General features: G+C 39.7%; 1 protein-coding gene across 1 annotated transcript in view; it reads left to right on the forward strand.

The window, feature by feature from the left end:
• The window catches only part of FAM135B (family with sequence similarity 135 member B), a 149,847-nt gene that overhangs the window by 87,977 nt on the left and 35,986 nt on the right, over window positions 1–25,884 (forward strand). Inside the window, 1 exon segment of the mRNA XM_064442042.1 lies at window positions 2,120–2,246. Within this exon segment, the coding sequence (XP_064298112.1) occupies window positions 2,120–2,246 (127 nt within the window).

Raw genomic sequence — 25,884 nt, forward strand, 5'->3', positions numbered from 1 at the left:
GTAGCACAAACTCAGTGGGATTACTTCTGCCTTGGGTATGAACAGCAAATGTGTTTTTTCTTTTTTCTCTGCAGGTCATTATTTCAATTCCACCTTTGCCTACATGCTTTTTAAGAACACTTGTGGCTGCTTGCATTACTGTTTAGATTCAGTAATTTAGCTCATTGTATTTGCCACAAGTAGTCTGATTTATCTCTTGAAATCTTGATGTTGTTTATACACAGAATATGTTATCACGGGCTAACAGTGGGGTTTATCTTGCTTAACTGCAGTTCATAGAATCATAGAATCGTAGGATCATTAAGGTTGGAAAAGACCTCTAGGATCATCAAGTCCGACCATCAACACTACTATGTGTCCTAAACTATGCCCTGAAATGCCACATCTACACATTTTTTGAACACCTCCAGGGATGGCGACTCCACCACCTCTCTGGGCAGCCTGTTCCAATGCCTGACCACTGTTTCAGAAAACACATTTTTCCTAATATCCCATCTAAGCTTCCCCTGATGCAACTTGAGGCCATTTCCTCTCGTTCTGTTGCTAGTAACTTGGGAGAAGAGACCAACCCCCACCTCACTACAAGGAAGGTCTTTGTTGCCCTTCCCTGGACACGCTCCAGCACCTCAATGTCCTTCTTGTACGGAGGGGCCCCAAACTCAACACACTATTCAAGGTGTGTCCTCACCAGCGCTGAGTACAGAGGCACGATCACTGCCCTGGTTCTGCTGGCCACACTGTTCCTGTTGGCCTTCTTGGCCACCTGGGCACATGCTGACTCATGTTCAGGCAGCTGTCAAACAGCACTCCCAGGTCCTTTTCCTCCAGGCAGCTCTCCAGCCACTCTTCCCCAAGCCTGTAGCATTGCATGGGGTTGTTGTGATGGAAATGCAGGACCCGGCACTTGAACTTGTTAAACTTCTTTCAACTGGCATCGACCCAAAGATCCAGCCTGTCAGATCCCTCTGCAGAGCCTTCCTACCCTTGATCAGATTGACAGTCCCACCCAGGCTGGTGTCATCTGCAGACTTACTGAGGTTGCAGTCAGTACGATCATCCAGATCATTGATAAAGACTTTTTATGAGGCAGTCATCCTAGCCTCTCTTTGTAGTCCAGAATAAGAGATAAGCACTTTGACAGTGAAATTCATCTGACCTATTTGATATCACTACTTCAGAAACAGATGGCTCATACCCTGGAAATGCCAAATCCTCTCCAGCAACTGTAAAGGCAGCCTATGTCATGAACTAGGATGTAGACATTTGCTCAGATTAATCCAGAAGAAGAGCTCTTTCTACGCACTGGGACTCTGGCAGGATTGATGCTGAGTAAACTCTAGACAAGTTATTGCACTCTTAATGGGTTCACACTGTAATATAGGAGACACTGTGACTATAATAGTCGTCACTGAGAGGTAGTAACTTCAGCACTAAACCAGCATAAATTCTATCAGGTTTTTGAGGAAGGATTTGGATAATAGTAAATTCATGTTGCACATGGGTATGGGAGAGCACATCCCAAATGGATGGACTGCCCCCAGCAGAAGGAAATGCACGTTTTGGCCTGAAGTCTTGTCATTTTGATGCTGGAAGCTTATGTCAGGGGACAGTGAGAATTGAGCATGAAACTTACAATCTATAATAAAAGATTGGAATGAGCTATAAAGAATATTGACAGTAAAGAGAGTTCATGCACAGTTCAAAGAGGAAGGGTGATATGTTTTAAGCCAGAGAGAAAGATGTTGAATCAATCAAAATGCAAGTTGATGAGAAGCCGGCTAGATGGAAAGGTTGTATTGTTAAAAAGTTATGCTGGGAAAAGGTCTGTAAGATAGCAGAGACAGGACTGAGTGAAAGAGAACACTGAAGCCACTGGACTGAATGCCAAGAAAGCAAGCTCCATTCACATCATTTGAGCCAGTGCATGCTGGACAATGTTAATTTTGAAAGGAAAATGTGGACTTACAGTGTCAACTTGAAATAAATAAAAGCAGAAACCAACAAGAACAACAAAACCAAAACTGCAAACATATTCTAAGGAAGGAAATAGCACTCGGAAAACAATGACTCTAACAATACTGGTCTGATTATTTTTCTTCTCCATTTTTTCTCCTTCTAGTTTTGCTCGTCCAGGAAAAGGTTCATGGCTTGGTAAAGGCAACCTTGAAGCAGGACCAGACCAGTCCAGTATGTCACTAGAAAATCTAGTCTTTGGAGCTGGCTACTGCAAACCCACTTCTTCAGAGGTAAGGAGGATGAACAGTGATGTCTTTCTTCCATTTGGTCACACAAAGCATCCACATTACCTGTGAAGATTGTGCCCTGGTCTATACTGCTAGTAGAGGGATTTTGTTGGAAGATGAACCACCTGGCACCTGGATACACAGTTCCTGGGTGTTCAGCCCCACCTATATGAACCATTTCAGAAAAGTTCAAGATGTATAGATATACCCCTGATTGCCAATGACACTTTTAAGGCAGGATTCACCTGACTAGGTGTCTGCTGTAAGATGAAATTAATTATTCAGTAAAAGATCCTTGCTTTCAGGTCTTAGGTTTGACAGCCAGAGGACCTGAGTCATTATTGAGGACTGTGAAAGAAGGCTTTGTGTCTGGAGTATTGAGTATTGTGTGAGTTGGGGACGGGGATTTATGCACATTGTCTTCTCAAGGCAGTTGGTGAAAAGGAGAGCTCATTGTGCAATTTTAGTACAAAGTTGTCTGTTTGGAAAAAAATTATTAATGGGGGGTTTCTTGATTGTTTTTTAAGTGCTGGCTTTGAAGTCGTTTTTGTCAGAGATGTTTCCTCAGATCTAGAAACTCAACCCAAAATATTGGAATCATTAACTTGTTAAGAAACCCTGATTCAAGGGTTCTGATTAACATGCTGCCTTCAGCTTCCCTTAACCTTTCCTGTCGAAGCTGTTCTGTTCTGTATAAATATTAAAAATATGCTAGCCTGGAGCGGCTGGTGCAGAAGAACTACCAGGGAATTAACTCAGACTGAGACAATGTTTGGCCTGAGGGTGCTATCTTGGGTCATTGTATGCTTTTGGCAAACAAACTGACCTCAACCTCTGTTTCTGGTAGACAGTCACAACATATAAATTTAAATCACTGATTCAAGCATTTGTCTTTGTAGACGAATTTCTGTACATCACACATGAGAGAGAAGCTTCTTTGGAGAGTTGTTCCTACTCTTCATTATCATTTGGGCAAAACTCGATTGTAAGAAAATAAATGGAAAGACTAACTCTCCACTCCCATTTTTCCTTTTACTCTTTGTCTGGTGTGATTAGAAAACCTTATTTCCTTCCCAAATGTTTTCCATAGCTGCAAACTCTATTTTCTACCTATCTCTGTTGACTAATCTTCTTTGATTATAGGGTTGGTTTGTGGGGTTTTTTTTTGTTGTGATTTTCTTTTTTTTAATGACAGCATAATTATTTTCCTAGCAGGTGACCTATTCAATACCAAAATGAAAGCACTCTATCTTGAACCGGCTTTAGCACTCTGCTACGCCGCAGGTCATCCAAACATCACACACCAAATAATCATAGATATAATGCTATACACTTCACCTCCACATGGTCAGATGTGTATTTGCTTAGCTCCAGAAACCTCTGTAAGTCATGACATCTGCTCTTGATCTGAGCATTTTAATTTAATAGACTGTGATGGCCTTTTGCATATGCTATCCATGATGTATGATAATGGGCAAAGACTATTTCTTTTGATTTAACATAAATAAATGAAAATTCAGAGATAGAAAAGAAACTGCTGTGGAGGTAAACTTAAGTCCAAGTGAGGTCCTTGTCACTGACTGATGGTTTATCTGGGAGTTTATATCAAGCCACAAGGGACTGAAGGAAGAAGAGGAATAATTTGTCTTACAGTGCTGCAATGCTTTGCACTGGGTCAAGTTTATTTCCCTTTACAAGTTTGTAAATTCCATTCCAGGTTGTTTGAATGTATTTGTTAAATGTAACTTCGACTGGACTATAGACATGTTCCAGTTTGGGGAATTTTGCAGCTACCATCAGTGGGCATGAGAATGGATCCTACCCTTTTCATTAGCTGAAAACTGCAGAACTCTACTCGCTTTATATATATTTTTGGTTAGACCTTGCCTACTGCATGTCCAAGTTAGTGACTGTTGGATACCTTAACTCAAAATATACCACTATATAACAGACTTTATTTGTAAGCTACCCTAATTTGATGCAACTGGTTAAATCTAGGCTAGAACAATTAATGTATCTTGTCTTCCACGGCAGACAAAGCTTCATTGGGCAGGAGGACATGGGAAAATGACTTTTAAAGAGACTTTGGTTAGTTCCTTTTTATGTCATAAGATAGTGTGAAACAGTTAATGTTGGCCTATCCAGCTTTTTGTTCTCTTTTGTTTTGTTTTGTTTTCATCCCTGCAAAGCTGAGTTTGGATCCTTCTACTTTTTATGTAAATTTCTGTGTTTTCCTTGATCTGAGAAGTCTCCAGGCTTAAGCTCTTAAGATGCATCTCCTGAGCAAGTGTCTTCTGTCTGATGTCTTTTCTAGGGAACTGAATCTGATTATTCAGTTCTCTGTAAGACTGCAAACAACTGAGACTTCCCTTGTTTCGGGTTTACGTATTATGAGTAAAGCAAAAAGAGCTTTTTCCCCCTGGTTGCAGCCAGATTATTTTTCCAGAATAATTCCATTTGAGTGGAAGCTTGTCATGGGTAGGAGCTCTAAATCAATCCTACATCACCCTCTTCCTCAAGTCTAGGAGCTGCATGGCTTAAACCCCAGGTAATCAGTAGTTCACTGTGTTTGAGGCACTTACTAACTCCACAGTTTATTAATATTCATAGGTTTGGCATAAATTCTACAAAGTCATGAAGCAGACTTGCTCATGAGTAAACTTTGCCCTCACTAGTGTCATCGTACTCAGTAGACAGACTAATGTGCATTGTGTTTATGTGGCAAGGTTTTGGTAGCGAAGGGGGTTGGGAGCAGGGACAGCTTCTCTGAGAAAGCAATAGAAGCTGCCCCCATGTCAGCCAGCTGGCTTCAAGATGGACCCGCTGCCGGCCAGAGCTGAGCCTACCAGCAATGGTGGTAGCTCCTCTGTGATAATATATTTAAGAAAGGGTAAAAAAAAAGCTGTGCAGCAGCTGTGAGAAATAAAAGTGAGAAAATGTGAGAGCAACAACTATGCTGGCACCAAGGTCAGTGAAGAAGGAAGAGAGGAGGTGCTCCAGGTGCCAGAGCAGAGATTCCCATTCAGCCTGTAGTGAAGACCATGGTGATGCAGGTTGTTGCACTGCAGCCCGTGGAGGACCCTACACTGGAGCAGGTAGCTGTGCCCTGAAGGAAGATGTTTTTATACTTGTTTTTATTTCTTATTCTATTCGTTTAATGGTAATAGATTAAATTAATTTCCCAAAGTAGAGTCTGTTTTGGCCATGACGATAACTGGTAAGTGATCTCTCTGTCCTTATCTTCACCCATGAGCTTTTTGCTGTATTTTACTCCCTCTGTCCTGTTGAGGAAGGGGACTGATAGAGCAGCTTGGTGGGCCAAGCTGCCCACCAAGGTCAACTCACCACACATGGTTCAGACAAGTTTTGAACACATAGCTTTAGCAGAATAGTGGCTGGATTTACAATAGTGCGAAGCCCTCAGAAAAGCCAGAATTGTGCTCAAATCTGATGTTAATACTACTAACTCATTTTCCAGACACCTCTTGAATACAAAGTAGAGGACTCTTGTCTTGACATATCATCTCTAGGTCATACATCCCATTTTACCTCTTTATTCTTCAGAGTAGATATAATAATTCATTCTATTCAAGCCTTGGAGGTTTTTTTTTTGTCTTCCACTCTCTTCCCAGTCATCTACCCAGCAGACAGAGATCTTCCCTTCCTCCATTCCTCCTTCCCCCTCTCTCTGATACTTTCTCTCTATCTATACTACACTTTTCCTTTCAAGCAAAATTAAGACAACAAAGATATTATTATTGACATGAGAAATTTTTGTTGTCAGATAAATATGAAGGAAGATGCTTTCATGGTCAAAAAACCAGGAGAGAGCAATCTACAGAATAAGAAAAAGTACTAGTACTTTCTCAAGCTCTCTTCAGCCCATAATCTATACTGACTGCAGGCTTGGGTGATTTGGAGGGATGAAACAGACTCATGAACTGTGTGTGACTGGCTTCCCTCAGGGGCATCTGAATTCCCCTCTGGGTCTGCTAAATTGCTTTTCTCTGTGAGGAAGTTCAAGGTGTTGTTTCAGATGTTACGAGGTCTGTATCTGAACGTCACACTGACTCATGCTTTCAGGTGATCTCAGCAGCTGTAAGAGCTGGACACTGAAAAATATACACAGATCCTACATCTAAAATAAAATAAAAAGAAGATGTTCCTTGCACAACTGAAAACCGAATGGTCACTTACACTTTAGCATTTTTATGCCTTGCCCTCTACCATACGTCTCTTCTGTATCCATTGTTATCAGGTTGTTCTAATGTCTTTGTAATATTGTGCATCACATGCCTGCTGTGTTATAATCAAGTTGAGTCAATGACATACTGGGTATTATTAATAAACCCTACTCACAGTAATCTTATTTTCATTTGGATAGCAGTTCCACTGCAGATAAACTGACTTCTAAGTAATCAGATTGATTATTCGAATGCCTTCCCATTAATAAGGCACTGGTGTTTGATAAGAAGTGTTCTTCTTCCATCCAGCATTGATGTAGCTATCCCAAAAGACAAAAAGTTTATGCCTGGCATAATACAAAAACTAGGTGTGTCACTGAAATAAAATTGCATTGATGATAAGAGTTCTTTTCCACAGATAGGTTGCTAATATTTTCATCTTTTCAGCAACATATGGAAAACTTAGGCTGTTTCAGGCTAACACCACAACATTACTCAAACCCACATTTATATGTCACATCAGAGTCACCTGTGTTTTATTCTTCTTTCCTTCTCTATAGTTATGGCTCTTTCGTCATGATACTTTACTTTTTCAGCTATTGAAAAAGGAAAGTTGTGCATCAGAGAACAGTCTATGTAGGATCCAGTGAGGGAACTGTGGTATGCCCTGAAATCCCAGTTTAGCTGGAAGAAGAGGAATATATAATTGTAAACTCCATTCCTGTTAAAAATCTTAATGTAGAGATTCCTGTGATACTTTTTGTATTTATTTGCACAGAAGCCATCTTTCTAACTTTATTCCATTGTTCCTTCCCCCACCCCCCCACCCCTCCCAGGGCATCTGCTGCGCCCTGACCCCAAAACACAATTGTATTAGAAAGACGGGGCGGAGGGGGGGAGGGAACGGAGAAGTCTGAGGGAGAGAGGTATGGGTGAGTGAAGGCAAGGCAAGACAAGAAGAAAAAAACCGGTGTTAGCTTTGCAAAAGAACTAAAACTTTGCAAAAGACTAAAACGCCACTGTTTCCTTTAAAGGAAGGACAATGTGTATTTTTCTCTTTTTACCCTTTGAAACTAGCAGAGGTTCTCTACCTCCTCCTAGAAAAAAAAGAAAAAAAAGGACCTGATGTGTTATGAGGGCTGTGAAGTTGCCAAACATTTCCTATTATTTCCTACTTTTAAAAAAATTTTTCTTAACTGTGTATGAAGAGAGATTTTTTAAAAACAATGCCTGATTATTTACGAAGTTAAGGCTGAGTTAATATTCTGATTTTACCAATTTATAACTTATATAGGTAGGATAGCTCATATATATTATTTTATGTTTTAAAAAATAAATTTTTAAAAATGTCAGTATTTAAAATAACTTTTACTTATAATTACTCCATATAACTAATCTAGACTGCAGAAGTGTAGTCCACACCAGAATTTTAACCTAAATTATTATTTTTACATGGAAACAGCTTTATTGCTGTGAGTGAGGTATGGAAAGCACATCTTTCATGTATTAACATGAATTTGTAATGGGCATTTTTAAAGGAACAGGATTCTTGCAGGGTCTTGCTCATGCAACTGGTGATTAGATGTGATTGGGACTCCAGCAGATGTCCAATGCATAATTATTCTGAGAGCTGATATACTGTTCTTTATAAGGTATAATGACAACTATCTCTAATCAGTGTGTTCAAGGCACAATTTGCAATAATTGCTGATGAAGTCTTTAATCTCCAGTTGCCTGAAGATAAATGGCTGATCTTTAGAAAGAACTAAATGATTTCCTAGCTATAGCAGTGTTGTGGTTTAACCTGGCAGGCAGCTAAACACCACACAGCCGTTCGCTCACTCCCCCACAGTGGGATGTGGGAGAGACTCAGGGAAAAGGTGAAACTTGTGAGTTGAGGTAAAGACAATTTAATAGGACAGAAAAGGAAGGGAAAATAATAATAATAATGATAAAAGAATATACAAAACATGATGTACAATGCAGTTGCTCTCCACCTGCTGACCAATGCCCAGCCAATTCCCAAGAAGTGGCTGCACCTCCTCCCCGCCCGCCAGCTCCCCCCAGTTCTTGTTCGGCATGACGTCATACAGTATGGAATATCCCCTTGGCCAGTTTGGGTCAGCTGTCCTGGCTGTGCCCCCTCCCAGCTTCTTGTGCACCTCCAGCCTCCTCGCTGGCAGGGCAGTGTGAGAAGCTGAAAAGTCCTTGACTTAGTGTAAAAACTGCTCAGCAACACCCAAAACATCAGTGTGTTATCAACATTGTTCTCATCCTAAATCTGAAACACAGCACTGTACCAGTTACTAGGATGAAAATCAACTCTATCCCAGCTGAAGCCAGGGCAAGCAGAAAACATCGCAACAAATAATGTGACAATAACTGGTTTCTTTAATCACTGGCATATTTCTTTTCTGTGGCTCTTTTTTATCTCACATATGCAGGGTTCTGCAAGGCAATGATCTGCATTATGATAGCGTTCAAAACTGAGATTAATTTGGGATTAGGCCTAAAAATTGTTGAAAAAGCTTTGCAATCTTTTCACCGTGGGTGTTCAATTAAAATGTCATGAAATCCTCTGGAGATTCTTGTGAGACTCCAGAGAGGATGGTGATGGAATCTCCTCTGGAGAAAATCCTCAGGAATTGCTCAAATTGTACTGATAATTGATTCCTTTTGAATGTCAATAGAATTTGCATAGGAAATTCCACTTCTTAAAATTTATTTTTCTGCAATGCTTATGTATTGGAAAGAGTCATACTGCTGCATTCTCTTTACAAATCTCACTGTTTGCATGCCACTGTGAAAAAGTCAGTCACACCTAGACTGGTATAACTGAAAAGAGGTTTTTTATGGCTAATTTAGAGTTGTTGTAAGTAGAGTGGTAAAGGCAGACTGAGCATGAAGGATCTATTTTTCTTTCACAGCTACTATTACAGTTATATACTGAAGAATTTGGCTCCTATCACCATAATTTCTCACTTTGGGGCTGAACTCCACTGATGTGGTTTGTACAGTCATTCACTTGACTGACATTCTTTCAAATAAAAATTTCCCTTTCTACAGATTTCAGCACTGATTTTTGAGGAAGTTTATAGGAGGGGCTTGGGACAGATGTTTCTATCTTTCTTCCCTGAAATGGAGTACATGAGCAGCAGGAACAGCCTTTCTACTCTTCACTTTCGGAAGAGGACTTGGCTGCTCTCTACATTTTGATGGAGTGCTCTATGTTTCAGATTTTCTTTCTTGTCTGTAGTTTTTTCCCAGTGGTACTTTGTTGAAAAATTATCCTCATATGCCCTAAAGAACACTACAATAATTCCCACTGACTGATGATGACAGAGTTCTTGAAAGGACATCTAATCAACTCTCATAGCTTCCGAGCTGATGGCTTTTCCAACAGGAGCCCAGATGCCAACAACAGCACAGTTGAGATCCATCATCTGGAAGCTAAGCCTTTGCCATTGGCAGGTGTCCCAGACAGCAGCTTGGGGACTGGAGAATGAGAAAAGAGGTTCCCTCTTTTTCCAACGATTTTATCTTGTTTTGTGGAAACAAATCTTCAAGTGACAGCAAGAGCCCGTACCTCTGTTCAAAGTCATCACGCCAGTCACAATGACCCAAGAATCAGTTTCACGGCTAATATGAATTACAAGTTTTGGTGCAGTGCCTGGGAGGGACGCTTACAAGTGCAGTCCCCATGACACCAGCTTGTGCATAAACAGCTGCCCCTGCTCCAATGATGTGACAAGTTCTCCGAGAATCGGATAAGTTTCAGCAGTCTGACAACCATAAAAAAAGATGGGCTAAGAGAATAGACATGGGTCAGTGTGTTACGATTCTCAAAAGTATTGCCAGAGAGAGGCAAAAGTTTAGCCAATATAGACAAAGCATTTTTTGAAGCTTCATGGCAAGATAAGAATATTTTTAGAAGCTCTTCAGTACAAGAACAGTGAAGTTGACTTGACTTAATCACATGTTCAGAGTCTGAACTGGAGTGTTTTGATGAGTGGCAAAAAAAAATTTTGTGCAGAATTGGGTAATACTTCAAGGAAGCTCTTTGCATAACCAAGAAAGGTGTGTGAGTATTCAGGCAGTTAGAGGTGTGAGTTTTCAGGTAAGAATCTGGATCTAAAGGTTTATTTAGGGTAATCTAGACATAGTCAGATGCATATGAGTTTATACTACTACTTTGACTGGCATAAACCTTGAGAAATCAAGCTTCTAGTCAGTCTGGTTTTACAATACTATTTACCTCTGCTGTTCCCAGCTTCATAGTATGGTTTTTGAATAAGGTCTGGTGCATTCGTGCTGTCTGTGCACTCAGTCACTTCCAGGTTAGCTGGGTGTGTCATGAAGTGTGAAGGAGCTGCAGTTTCATTCATCTGTAGCCTCTGGTTTCTAGTAAGTCCGATAAGGCCAACAGCCTATTCCCATCACTTTTCTTCCTTGTCATGTTCATAGAATCATAGAATGGTTTGGGTTGGAATGGACCTTTAAAGGCCATCTATTCCAGCTCCCCTGCAATGAACAGGGACATCTTCAACTAGATCAGGTTGTTCAGAGGCCCGTCCAACCTGACCTAGAAGGTTTTCAGGGAAGAGCATCTACAACCACTATGGGCAACCTGTTCCAGTGTTTCACCACCCTCACTGTAAAAATTTTCTTCATTATATATAAACTGAATCTCCCCTCTTTTAGTTTAAAACCATTATCCCTTGTCCTATTGCTACAGGCCCTATTAAAATGTCAGTCCCCATCTTTCTCATAAGTCCCCTAATATTGAAAGGCTGCAATAAGGTCTCCCAAGATGTTCCCAAACTCTTCCCATGTGCAAGAGAAAGCCATAAAGTCAGCTGAAGGCACTATATGTTTGCTTTTTAATGGCCCAAACCAAAAGCCATTGTCATCTCACAGATTTTTGTTAGGTCTTGAAGCGGTTTGCAATGTCTCTGTTGGAATTAGGTCTACCTGGCATTGGTAGACAGAGTTGGCTGATAAGAAGCAAAGGTGAAAGCCTGAACAGGACAGAGGGGTACCTCCAAAGCAGTGCTGTCATGTTCCTGGGGGTGGTAAAGCACCTTTTCTGCTCTAAGTATTGCATTTCTTTTGTAAAAAAATAATTTGACTCTCCATAGCTGTCAGTCAAACCCTCTTTCTCCTTTACTGAACTCACTAAAAGTATTTTATTTAAAACCATAAAATGATGGCCTACAGACTAAATGGTAAGCTACTCATGGCTCATGAAATTTGATTGTCTTTGAGTGTAAATTACTTGAGGGCTGGTACATGTACTATGCATAATACAGGAGGTATCTACTGGGCTAGGAAAATGACTCTGTGAAAATGTAATACTTATGCAAATTTATACATCTCCAGCTATTCAAAAGTTCCCAATTTTGTTGCAGTAAATTATAGCAAATTAATATAATTGCCTTAAAGTAACATACCAAGGAAAGTTTCTGATTAGCCATTACTCCTGTTTCAGTGTTAAAATAGAAATTGTGGATTTCTGAAGTGATAAAAAGGACTGTATATTGTTTTATAATTGGCTTTGCAATTTGATGTATGTTTGCACGCATGTCAAAGAGCTATAAATTATTCATTGTCTGAGGGTGTCATAAGTGAAGACTTCAGGAATGGAGCATAATGACAACATTAGACATTGAGCTGTTTCCTGGCAGCAAAAGGCATAGAAACCACATCCCCCCACATCAAAGAAAAAGAGACCAGCATTATAGCACCTAGGCCAAAGTGGAGCATTTATTGTGCGGACTGTTTGTAAGAAGAAAGGTGCCTGTAACCAGGGCTGTAAATTATTATTTTTGGGGGTGAATGGTTGAAATAAAGTAATGCTCCAGGTTTTGAGGCATTGCTAAGAGAAAAATCCAATGGATCTCATTTGGTCACTTTGAAAACTTGAATCATCTGAACAATGGAAGTCTCTGAGCCACAAAATTATCTTCAGCAAAATAACTGGGAAAGGAATGGAAATTTATTTGCTTTACTTGGTTTTGCAATAAACCTTGGAGTAGAATCTTGCAAAAGATCATCTCCTGATTATTTTTCACAATACAATAATGGACAAAATTCAGGTAACCTGAAAAATAGCATATTTAGAACCAATAAAACGATCCTTTTGTTTTTCTCCATTTTTATAGACTGTAAGATAACTGGGTAACACGTTGCTGGAAGGTGCTTCTGTGAACTTTGTAGGATTTGCCACAACTGTGCAAAATGACGGCACTAACAATTCCTACAGTCCTCGATCAGAAAGGATAGGAAGTGTGAGGGCTGTGGCATAAACTAATATTTGAGCAATTTGAGGAAGACTTTGCCTGAAGGTATGCGATTTCTGAAGTTGTCAGGGCTTAGGTTTGGATTTTCTTTTCTTTGTTTGCCTCTGTCTCCTTAGTCAGTATTTGATAACATTTAAGTACGATGGGTTGAAAAATGCAAGACTTGTTGGACTTATGTTCTGATCCCATTTGACAGAGCCTATAAAAATCAGCATATTTTGTTCACATCTTTGGGGGAAAATGAGAAGTCAGTCATGAACCTAGTAGAAAGAGGGGGGTATACAACAACATTTGCAGGTGATAATAAAAAATAATGGTGCTATCAATAGAAATATGATTTCTTCCCACCTGCATATGACTTACAAGAACTTACATGGTAACACTGTGGCTGTGTAATGGACTGAAAGAAACAACAAAATAGAAAATCTGCTTTAATAACGAAATGTCAAACTGCTTAAAAAAATGAATGCATAAAGGTTGAAGTACTTTGTCACTGCCAAAAGACAACTAAATATTTCCTCTTTAGCCATGGTTTGACAGCATTCTTAATGTTTAAATTTACCAAGCTAAGGAAGAGATCAGAAATAGTGTTATGATTGTTCTAATTTTTATCTCCATTTGTGAAGACAAAGCTAATTAGCCAGCATGCAGCAACTGCTTTGATTATAGAGATCTCCACACTAAATTCTGAGCAAAGTTCTCAAATGAATAGATTTGGGTGGGCATGGTTGGCACCATATCCCTTCTATCCTATGAGACTATCTGTGATCAAGAACCCAGATGACCCACTGGGAACCTATTTTGAGATGATACCTATTGTAAAACTAACTTCAGAAGCGAAGCCAGTGGGAGTAGAATGACAGTATTCAAAGTGATCTTGGCCACCTGCAGAAGTAGTCTAAAAAGCAAACGGTACAATTCATAAACAGCCTGTTCATAGGCAGGAATGACAACATATCACAAATTCCAATTCCAATTCCCTATACACTTTCTATTAAAATAATTCACAAGACTTCTTTGCTTCTTGATGTCACCAGGCCATGTTGCAAGACAGTAGATATATGTTCCCCACAGCTAATACCAGTTAGAGCAAAGGCTCAGGCCATTAGATTGGTAGGGAGTACAGGCAAATGCTGTAATGCACAGAGATCCTGTTTTGTCTCTCTCGGTTTGGTTTTTTTTTTGTTTGTTTTTGTTTGGTTTGGTTTTATATTTTTTTGTCTGGCCTTTTTGAATTCTAGGTTCCCCAAGACAAGGATACATCTCTTATATCATTGCATGATGCTTGAATAATGGTCCTCAGATTTTGCTAGTGGTAGCATCAGACTTAAAGAGGTCTTTTCTGCAAAATGTGAACAGAAAATGAGGAAATTCATCATCTCATTTAAGTGGGACTTGATTTTTATAATATTTTTCTATCCCTTCTGCATTTTTGTCCTGCCTGGTTCTTTACATATTCCTTTCTTTGGACAGGAGGATTCCTGTCTTTGCTTTTGAATCTTTCCTTCTGCGCAAATGTCAAACACACTCATGTCAATGACATCTGAGAAGCAAATTCTATTTCTACTTGTAAGTCTTACACCAGTCATGAAAGAAGAGGTGCAGAAAGAGACTACTACTTGGAGTAACCAGCAATCCATTTCCTCCCATTTCTTATTACAGATGTTCCAAAGTAAGACTCCAGTCTTATGTCTCCATCTAATTTCTCCTTCTCTTTTGCCGTAGACCAGGACCCATGACCACTTTGTTACCAAATTCCCTGTTTGCTAGCTGTGGGCTTTTTCTGTCTCTGCTCAGCTGATAGGTAATGCTGATACATAGTCAATGGGCTAGACAAATGAGGTCACCCTTCAATTAAAATACATTTCTCTAACTCAAGTTACAGCTGTGTATAACTTGGACACGACATGTATACAAGCAGGGTTGTAAGTACCAGAACTTCCTGACTGATATCTTTTATTCAGCCTGCAGGTTTGGAACACAGTCGTCAAAACAAACAATTTTTTCAGGCTGCAGTAACACCAAAACTCCATCCTTTATCTTATGACAAGTTGGTGCTCCAGTGTTTGAAGTAATTAACTCTGCTTTGTATCTGAATATAGTTTTGTTTTAGAGAGTAGCAGAATGCAAAGTGGTTGGGGTTTTTAAGCTTAAAATGGCAGCTCTGTGTACTGCTGTCTCAAGGTCATCACACAACTCAAGCGCAGTTTGTTGGGAAATTTCACTAGGCCCAGGCTAAGCTTCCATTGGTATCACCTGCTGCATAAACAAAGAAAGCTTGGTTTCTATAGGCAGATTTCTTTAATGAGACTGCTGAGTTGAGCCTGTGGTTACTGGCAGGATATCAGTCAGGACCCTCTTTCTCTGAATCCAGCGACAATACTCCACCTTAAAAATAGACTCATAAAATGTTTGATCACTGTGATATTGACTTTTGAGGCAACTTCTGTTAACAGTTTGGAAGGGCAAAAAAAGGAACCTAATTTCAGGAAGCCTAAATGGAGTAGCAGTGGGATAAGTGCAGTGCAACAGGTTTTTTCTCAAAACTGAATGACATGCAGAGGATGCAGTGTCAGCCTAGGTCTCCTCTTATATGTTGTAGCCCATTGGTATGACTTTTTCTTAACAAGTGGGAGAGCCCAAATACTGTGGTCAGAGATAGGAAAGGGTGATGTGATCGCTGAGTTCCGTTCACCACCTTTATGGGAAACTGTGAAATAGGCATGTACTATAGAAGGTTGGAATATATTTTCTATACGAACATCCTCTCTCCATCGTACTGTTTACTGTTCACCAGCTTAAAAAATTGCTGTGACATCCTGTGTTATGTTACTTGATTCATCACGTGGCAATTTGTTTAGCTTCACAATGTACAGATGAGTTTAAGGTATGTTTTAACTTGCACCTGTAGCACATTAAGAGGGTGTACAAGGTCTATTATGGTACCTAAGTTACAAGTCTTGAAATGTGAAGCCACAAAAATTAGATAACTTGCAAACACTATCAAAATGTCTTTAAAAAAATAAAAAAAAAGAAGGGTGTTTCATTTCACTCTGAACAAGGAAATACTTTCTTTCTAAGTTGAAGTAGCACATTCTTTTTTTCCTGGTTTGGGCATCAAACTGTAAAATGCATTTTTCCTGTAGCTCTAGTCATATGTGAACAGAGATCCAAGCCTGAAGTCACTTTCTCTCCGGCAGTGACTGGCAGTATTTAATAGAGCCTGGCATCTCTAAATAGGAAGCAGTGGTCCTCGCTGTTGCTTTTATCAAATAAAGAGCATTTCAGAGTGACCATTTGCTCTGGGTCTGCATCAGAAAGCAACGCTGAGCCAAGTAGTTCAGTGCATGCAGTATCATAGAAGTTCATTGTGTTAAATAGCATATCGTGCCAAACTCTATGAGAGAAATGGCATCTGCAAGAGAACTGGTTTTAACTAATTTGTTTGCCAGGTCTGAACTAGCCCACAAGCTCTGGCAAGGTATCTTCAGTTGACTCCTGCATCAGCCATGCCCATACCCTCCTGCAGGGATCACTCTGAGGACAATGCAAGATGGGACCTTCACTTCCCTACACACCACTTCCATCTCAGGTGCCTTCGGTTCCTGCTTTTTCTCTAAGTTAGAGGAATTCCAGTCTTATACTAGACCCTGTCGTGGTTCAGCCTCAGTCAGCAGCTAAACACCACGCAGCTGCTCGCTCACTCCCCCCACCTCTGTGGGATGGGGAAGAGAATCGGAAAAGCAAAAGAACTTGTGGGTTGAGATAAGCACAGTTTAATAATTACAATAAAATAATAATTATAATAATGATTATGATAATAATAACAATAATGATAATATAATTAAATGGAAAAGGAAGAAAAAAAGGAAAAAAAAAGCCACAGAAACACAAATGATAGAGCCGCTCACCACCCACTGACAGACGCTGCCCATCCCCAAGCCGCGATTGCTGCCTCCGTCCCCCAGCCAGCCCCTCCCAGGTAACATACTGGGCATGACGTTACATGCTATGGAATATCCCTTTGGACAGTTCGAATCTGCTCTCTTAGCTGTGCCCCCTCCTCTCCAGGCTTCTTGTGCACCCGGCAGAGCACGGGAAGCTGGAAAAGTCCTTGACTGGTACAAGTGCTACCCAGCAACAGCCAAAACATCTGTGTGTTATCTCAACATTTTTTTATGCCAAGTTCAAAGCACAGCACTATGCCAGCTGGAGTGAAGAAAACTAACTCTATCCCAGCTAAAACCATGACAGACCCAAATAAATACATGCCCTGGGACTGGTTGTCAGCTCCTTGCAGCCAGCAGTTACCGCCGGGTGAAAAATCCAAATCATTATGTCTGAACCATTCATACCGTTTGAGGGAAGAAAATATCTATTCCAATTCAGGATGCCCTGCAGTTGTCTTCCTCTACCTGCACCTGAAAAGAGTTGCTCAGGTGATCTTTCTCAGCATTAGTTTTCTGAAATGTAAAACATGGAAAATGGTACTGACTTATTTATGATGCACTTCAGATTTTATAGATGACAACCGCAATATAAAACCGGAGCCTGTTAATCTTTATGTGTTGTTTTTATTGCCATTGATATTTCAGTATTTGCAGGCTGACATAAATACAACCCCCCAATTAAATCCTGATTCTTTCTCCAAAAGCTGGTGAATTTAAAAAGTAAATTAAAATAGCAGCTCTGTTATCTCTAAGCCCTAAAATGCAAGGTACACTGGGAAAGGACAGTTCAAAGCTGTATTAATTACTTTCATTTTTTTTAGTAATGGGTGAAACTTCTCTGCCCATCTCTCAGTTGTCTGCATGTGAGCCTCTAGCTTAATTTTCCTTCATGCAGAGTCTGTGGAAATCAAGGAGCATTTCTAGGGAATGATGCATTATAACATCAACATTTGAAGTAGAGGGGATGAACTGTGCTCCAAAAATGCCTGTTCCTCTCTATGTGCTGTGGAGACCAGAGTGATAAGCTAAGTTGGATATATTTACAGCCCAAATACAAAAGTTTTGCTAGATAGTAATCTCACCATTCCTCTGTGAGCAAACTGGAGTATGTGTTAAACTTTGGTCATTGCCACCTATGTAATTAATTACAAACTTTTTAAAACAGAACTATTAGGATTCTATAAAATCCTGGGAAGCACCTATGTATTAATTTCTTCATTTACTCATGTATTTAGTATCAGTCAGTACATAGCATTGATGCAAAGACCAAAATTCTTGTGCCAGCTGCTAACCTGCATGATTACATAGCATAAAGCCATCCACAACCCAGCCAGAGCAGCTGCTGAATGTATCCTTCCCTGTTGCTATGCATAAAAGTTGAATCAAAACATTTTTGGTATTTTCTGTTGTCCTGAACGTCAGTTCTAATGGCATAATTGTGTTATGCACTGGACAGGATCTCCTTCTGTATGTGTGAGTGTGTACATACAGGTGGGAGAGACAAAAATATGTTAACAAGTGTCCTTTTAAAACTTGACTGGCTTTATGCCTGCTGCCTGCAGCGATGTGTAATAACAAGGCAGTTCTTCAGCTCAGGGGTCCTTGTTTGATCACAGCAAAAGGAGTGGATTTGCTTTCCTTATCTGTGAGTAAGCAGCATGGGCTCTCTTTAATGAGAAGGGACAATGTACTAAGGCCTTTTGATGTCTCCACTCTGTTATTTTGTTTAGGAGGTCAGAATTGACACTGTGTGTGTGTGTATGTATATTTACAAATATTAAATTCCAAATTACATATAAAGACCTATTATATATATATGTCTGTCTTTCTATCTATGGATCTAAGATGATCTCTCTCTTGCATAAACAATTCTTTTCAAACAGTTTGAAAATCAGCCACTTTTTTTGTCCCATAAAATAATTATTCAGTGTTGCTTTACCATCTCTTAACCAAAGGATGCTTCACTGTGCTTTGTGAATGTTCTCTACACAGGCTCAATAATAGCAAGATGAAGATATGGATTAATAGGTGTCGTTTTCTTATGTGTACCCAACAAAGAGAAAGGAAAACATATGACTTTTCTTGTGCCAGATGATTCACTGTTCATCTCAGAAGCAGCATGTCTCCTGTCAGACACCTGCTCTAACTTTCAAGATATATCTTCCCAAGTGCTTAATTTACTGCTAAAGAAATGTTTTTATGGCTTTAATTTTCTCTATGGTGATGTATAACCGTAGAGATCAGGTGGAGGAAATGAATTTTTTTTCTTCATATTCATCATAATCAGAATTGTCTAAAGACAAGAGAATACCCTATGTGTGTTTTTACACGAAGAGTCATCGTAAATGTAGACACCTGTGATGATATATAGGATGTAACATGACCTCCAGACACTAGGTTCAGTTTTCAAAGTGATGTGGGAAATAGACTTCAGACAAGCTCAGGAGATTTCAGGACTTGGCATCATTGCTATTGAATAGAATTTAAATATTGTGAAATGCCTCCTAAAAGAAAAATCTGGAAAACCAAACCAAAACACCTGTGCATGGAAGAAAGATTTTTGTTTTGTTTTGGACCTTTAAACTGTATAATATGCTGCTATCTGAATATGATCTTGATGAAATAATAATTTTTATTTGAAGTGAAAAATCATAATGTTTTAAGAGTGTCAATATGAGACATTACCAGATTTTTCTCCTAGAAGAACTTTAAGGGAAATCAATGTGATCTGTGAAGCATTTTTATTTTACAAGAATGGTATTTTAGATGGAAAATTTCCTATCAAATATTTTCATGGTGACTTCTTCTTTCTCAGCCACTTGTAATTAAGAAACATACAGCTTCTGTTTTGAATAGTAACTTACAGTATTGAAACCCTGAGACACAACCATTAGAGCTGACCAGGATAATTCTCTTCTACCTGTTCTACCATCTACCATCTACCTCTTCTACCATCTACCTGATGGTTCCTGTTTTTCAAGGGGCTCAAGTAAAATATTTTCTTCCTGCTAATTTTGGACGAAGTATAAATTATCACTAAATCTGACTCACTAAATCTCAAATATTTTTTTTTCTACTGCATTATCATCCCAGTGGTTGGTCAAAGTAACTCTAAGAGTTAATATAAATGTCAAATTGTATCTTGTATTTATGAAATACCAACCTACATTTTCTTACATAACAGATTTAGTGAGCATAAATAGTTCAATATATTGTCAATGTCTTTCTATTGTCCTTTATTGACACTTTTGACAAGTTACAAGTGACATAGAAATCAAAGGTACATATATTATAATTTTTTTTTAATATTTTTTAATTTAATATTTTTTTTTTAGAGTTTTGGGTAATGAACCATCATATTATATAGCAGACTAGTAAATAAATACAAGCAAGGTAATACATTAAGTTGATAGAATATGGACATTCAAGTGCATCCTAATCCAATATATCTCTTTATCTTACATGTTTGGTTCTAGGTTTCACTTTGTTTGATAGAAAGTACTACATTTTCTCAATTTTCCGTAACTATTTCTCCCATAAGCCTGTTGTCTTCCTGTTAGTGGATATTAGAGGAATAAGGCTTATAGGAGCTGGCTTATGTGGTTGTCACCCATTTCTCAAGAAAATTGTCTTCACAGATCTGCTGCTGACAGATGGGGAACACAGAGATGTATTGTTTTTCTGCCAGATAGGATGAATGTTTGTGTACCATGCCTGTTATATGTAGTCTACAGTCTTTTTGTTAGACAAATATTTAAAGTCCCCTTTCTTTCTTGGCTGCCTATTTTCACCACACCTTTAGGCATTTAATGTCTAGGGGACTTCTTCCTATTTCTCAAAGAAGGCTAAATTCAGACACCATTTAGAAAAATTGCTGGGAGCCCTACTGGTGGAGTGACACAAACACAGACAGCATGACTGAATATGCAGTGTTTGCTGAGGAAACCAGGCTAAGAAGACAGAGTATGCCACCAGAGAGTGGCATCCGCACGTTGGCCACTGTGGACTTTCATGTCTTTGAACTATGGTAAGGTTGCAGATTTGCCAGTAATTTTTTACTGTCTGGCCCAGGGATCTAGAAGATATTTTCTATTGATGAGTGAATTAATGAGGGGGAGTTGTTTTGGTTTGGAGTTTTTTCCATAGCTGAATGGAAATGTAAATCTATACACACACAAGTATGCATAAATACGGAGTTTTTAAAATAAATACAGTATATATTTATAAAAATATTATTAGTCAACCTAAATGCAGGAGTTTTCTGTTTTTTTCTCATGAAACTTTCTCATTGAAAGTACTTAATTCTAAATTATCAAGGTTATTATTTTTCCCTTTGGATTTCATGTCATTTCTGCCATAGGCACTGCTTTGGGGCTCAGAAGAAGACATCCTTTGCCTCTTTGGTCTTCTGTTAGAGTTCAGCTTAGCATATTTACATGATAACCTCTTTAAGACAAAAATAATTTCTGACATACAAGCAGTTTCAGTAAACAGGGTAAAAACTTGCCCTTCTCCCACCACTGGCATCCTCTTCTCAAGATGTAGATTTTACATTCACAACACTGGTTTGATTAACAGGGATATATCATATCTCCCTCAACATGCATAGTCATGTGTGCCCATCACATGAAAAGGGAACCTCTGTGGGTCTACTATTGGTTTCTCAGCAAGAAATAAAAAACAGGGTTAAAGGAGGGAGAGAAACAAAGGTCAGGAGAAATGAAAAACTAAAATAATTGAAATCATTTACTAAATATATGTTTGCTTCCTGTCTCTGTGGAGTGCTAGATATAGCAGACCTTCTCTTTTTATTAGGGTCCCTGCCTTAACCGCAATATAAGTAATATGAATCTTCTGGAAATTATGCTTCTGAAAGCATTGGTCAGCTTCTCTAAAATAAAGCATTTTATCATTGGTGGCAACAGCTATGAATTTAAGTGATAAGTGTGTTATAAATATGAAGTTTAAGTTCATCCTATAGTTATATTTATTGAATGGTGGGGTGTCAGCACTGTGACTGTATAGACACTCAGAACACTTAGGCATTAATCCACTGGTGGTCCAGAAACCCCTCAGTTTGTCACCTGTATGGACGAGATAATGGATCAATCTGAGAGAAGGTGGCAGCAATTAGAAGCAGCATTAAGTCATTGCTGTAGAATTTTTCTGGGTGGAAATTTTAATCTGACCCAGAGATTCCTCCAAGCAGCTTCTAGGAAAGTTGACTGGTACAACTTCTGTGCTTTGGTATCATGACAAACATCCTGCATGGTCAATCTGGCTGTCCCAGAGATTCTGATGAAAGGTTCCTGATGCCAAAGTGACCAAACCTACAGAGACAAGACTCTTGCAGATGGTCAATAGGAAGTATTCCTCCAGAGGTCTTTTTAGAACAGTCTTTCAAAAACAGTTGAGATAATGAGATGTTTCATATGTAGTTTAAGGTACTCAATAACAGTGGATGATGCATGTGCTGGAGTGGTCACACAGGACCACAGCCTGCTGGTATAAGAATTCAGCAGAACAAGAATTGAGGGAGTCTCATCTGACCCATCTAAATATCATTGTAAGGACCCTTGCAATGGAGACTTGAATCATCCTCTGGACAGCAATGAACTGTCTTGTTCAGGAGCTTGGATTCACATACAAGCATTACATGATGCGAAGTTCCCAATATATTAGGGTTTTTTTGGTTGGTTGGTTGGGTTTTTTTAACACTTTGCAGATATAAATGTTCGTGAAATAATTAACAAGCATAAGATAACTGGCAAAATACAAGCTGCATGGTATAAGTCCTGGTGCCTTTCATGTTTTGCATTTTTTTCTTTATCTATAAAATACAAATATCTCTCTTTGTCATTTGTGTTCCTACACAGGTGAAAGAGTATTCTTCTGCTTGTATGCTTCAGTCATATCCCTAATTACCATAAATTATTGTCTTTTAAACCTCTTTCTTAAAAAAAAAATTATGAGGTGTAAACACTAGTATATTAGCTCAAGCCATAACTATAATTTCCCTTCCAACCACCAAATAACAGAAATCTCCCACCTTCGAAAACAGTCTCCAAAGTAGAGATGAAGAATCTCTTTGCTCAGCGGGTTTGAAGCTAGAATAATATTTATGTATTATGTGACCAGTGTGGGCATGCAGACAAATGGGCAGACACTGTGCTCTCAGAAACTGCATTCATCCTGGGATGCTAAGATTTATTCCTCTGTTTCAAGCAGTTCTCCACATCTTTGCCAGAGTAGTCAAGGTAGGCTAGTTCTGCCTGCTAATGAAATAGTGTTGGAGGCTGCAACACTTGTCTATTTAGTCTGGAATGGCTTTTTAGTATCTTAAAATTCTCGACAAGCAATTTGAATTTGAATCTGAATTGTGAAATGCTGTTTCAAATTAGGTTAAACATAAAGGGTCTAATTTACCAACTGTTAGTGCTGTTGAACGTTACACATAGTTAACATAGTTTGTGAAATTATTTAATACAAAACAAAAACAAGCAACTTACTGTATATTACAAAGCATAAAATCCAATTGGTGCCTTTTGATATTGGATGGATTTATTATGCTGGAAGTGGATATTCACAAATTGGCCTCTGGATTTGAATAATGAATTAGAATGAACCTTATTTAATTACAGTGTTTGCTTTTCTCAAGTAATTTTCTTTTCTCTTGTTATAAAGGAAAAGTACATTTATAAAGTAATACACTCTAATTACAGAAGAAATCTGTTGACTGAAAAGAGCATTACACGGGAAATATATTCATTTAAAAGGCTGATTTATATAAATATATTCAGCAGGGATATTGTTAAGAATGTTTAGTTTGTTTGGGGTTGTTGATTTTATAGGCTGTTTTACTTGGCTGGGTGGATCTAGAAGAAGAACATCTTAGAGGACAGAGGGACAAGGGGCAGTGACAGTCCAGTGTTGAAGTCTAGCTTTGCAGAGCATGATAAAATTGAACTGAAGCCTTTACATTTCCAAAACACTAGGCAGTTGTTTTTATCTAGCATTTAACTAGGTTTTTCTTTATGTCATCGCTTTATGTCATCCTCATTAAACTGACAAACAGAGAGATTAAGGCTATGTGTACATGATTCTTCATGACACCCTGCAAACATACCTTAAGGGATATATCCTTTTTGATGTAATGTATACACTTATGTGCTCACATGTCAGGAAAATTAATGTCTGTATGTTGCCACTGAGAACCAAGGAACTATGAAGTATTTTACCTTTATTCAGTCGCTGAGGTGAGCAGCTCTGGTGAAAGCACGATCGGCTGTAGAGTGCTCTAGCACACTGTGCAGTAGGGTTTCCTGAACTGGGGGAGCGTAAGGATGATCACATAGGAATTAGGGCTTTGTCCCCCAAATAAGGTGGCAGGATTAATAGCCCAGCTGGAGCGCATCTACACTGGTGCACGCAGCATGGGCAACAAACAGGAGGAGTTGGAAGACATTGTGTAGCTGGAAAACTATGATATAGTTGCAGTCACAGAAACGTGGTGGAACCACTCACACAAATGGAGTGCTGCAATGGCTGGCTATAAACCCTTCAGAAGGAAAAGGCAAGGAAGGAGAGGCAGTGGGGTAGCCCTATATGTTAGGGAGTGTTTTGACTGTCTAGAGCTTGACAGTGGTGATGAAACCCCTTTTAGGGGGTGGACAAGATAATCTCCAGAGGTCCCATCCAACCCCTGCCATTCTGTGGTTCTGTGATTCTGTGAAAGGGTCGAGTATTTATGGGTAAGAATCTGGGGAAGGCCAACAACGCAGGTATGGTGGGAGTCTGTTACAGACCACCCAGCCAGGATGAAGAGACAGATGAAATAGCCTATAAGCAGCTGGGAGAAGTCTCACAATCACTAGCCCTTGTTCTCATGGAGGACTTCAACTTACCAGATGTCTGCTGGAAATACAACACAGCAGAGAGGAAACAGTCTAGGAGGTTCCTGGAGTGTGTGGGAGATAACTTCCTGACACAGCTGGTAAGCGAGCCGACCAGGGGAGGTGCCCTGCTGGACCTGTCCTTTGCGAACAGAGAAGGACTGTGGTGATGTGATTGCTGGAGGCCCTCCTGCGCACAGATATCATGAAATTGATAGAGTTTTCGATTCTTGGAGAAGTAAGGAGGGGGGTCAGCAGAACTGCTGCCTGGGACTTCCAGAGGGCAGACTTTGGCCTGTCAGGACACTGCCTGACAGAGTCCCCTGGGAGGCAGGCCTGAAGGGCAAAGGAGTCCAGGAAGGCTGGACATTCTTCAAGAAGGAAGTCTTAAAGGTGCAGGATCAGGTCATCCCCATGTGCCATAGGATGAGCTAGTGGCAAAGACGACCAGCCTGGCTGAACAGAGAGCTTTGGCTGGAACTCAGGAGTAAAAGGGAGGTTTATGACCTTTGGAAGAAGGGGTAGGCAACTCAGGAGGATTACAAGAATGTTATGAGGCTATGCAGGGAGAAAATTAGAAAGGCAAAACCCCAACTAGAACTTAATTGGCTACTACTGTGAAAGGCAGTAACAAATGTTTCTCTAAATACATTCACAACAAAAGGAGCGCTAAGGAGAATCTCCATCCTTTATTGGATGTGGGAGGAAACTAGCAACAAAGGATGAGGAAAAGGCTGAGGTACTTTATGCCTTCTTTGCCTCAGTCTTTAACAGACCAGTTGTTTTCGGGGTATGCAGCCCCTTGAACTGGAAGAGAGGGGAGAAGAATGAAGCTGCTACACCACTTAGACACACACAAGTCTATGGGGCCGGATGGGATCCGCCCAAGGGTACTGAGTGAGCTGGTGGAAGTGCTCACTAAGCCACTCTCCATCCTTTATCAGCAGTCCTGGCTAACCAGGGAGGTCCCAGTTGACTGGAGGATAGCAAATGTGACGCTCATATACAAGAAGGGCTGGAAGGAGGATCCAGGGAACTACAGGCCTGTCAGTCTGACCTTGGTGCCAGGGAAGGTTATGGAGCAGATTATCTTGAGTGCCATCACACAGCACATGCAGGACAAGCAGGGGATCAGGCCCAGTCACCGTGGCTTCATGAAAGGCAGGTCCTGCCTGAGAAACCTGATCTCCTTCTATGACAAGATAGCCCCCTTAGTGGATGAGGGAAAGGCTGCAGATGTTGTTTATGATGTCCAAAAAGCGGATTCATCACCCAGTGTGCAATGATTCAATAATCAAACATTCAGGAGAGACACT

Source organism: Phalacrocorax carbo, chromosome 2 (assembly GCF_963921805.1).
Source record: "Phalacrocorax carbo chromosome 2, bPhaCar2.1, whole genome shotgun sequence".
NCBI lineage: Eukaryota > Metazoa > Chordata > Aves > Suliformes > Phalacrocoracidae > Phalacrocorax > Phalacrocorax carbo.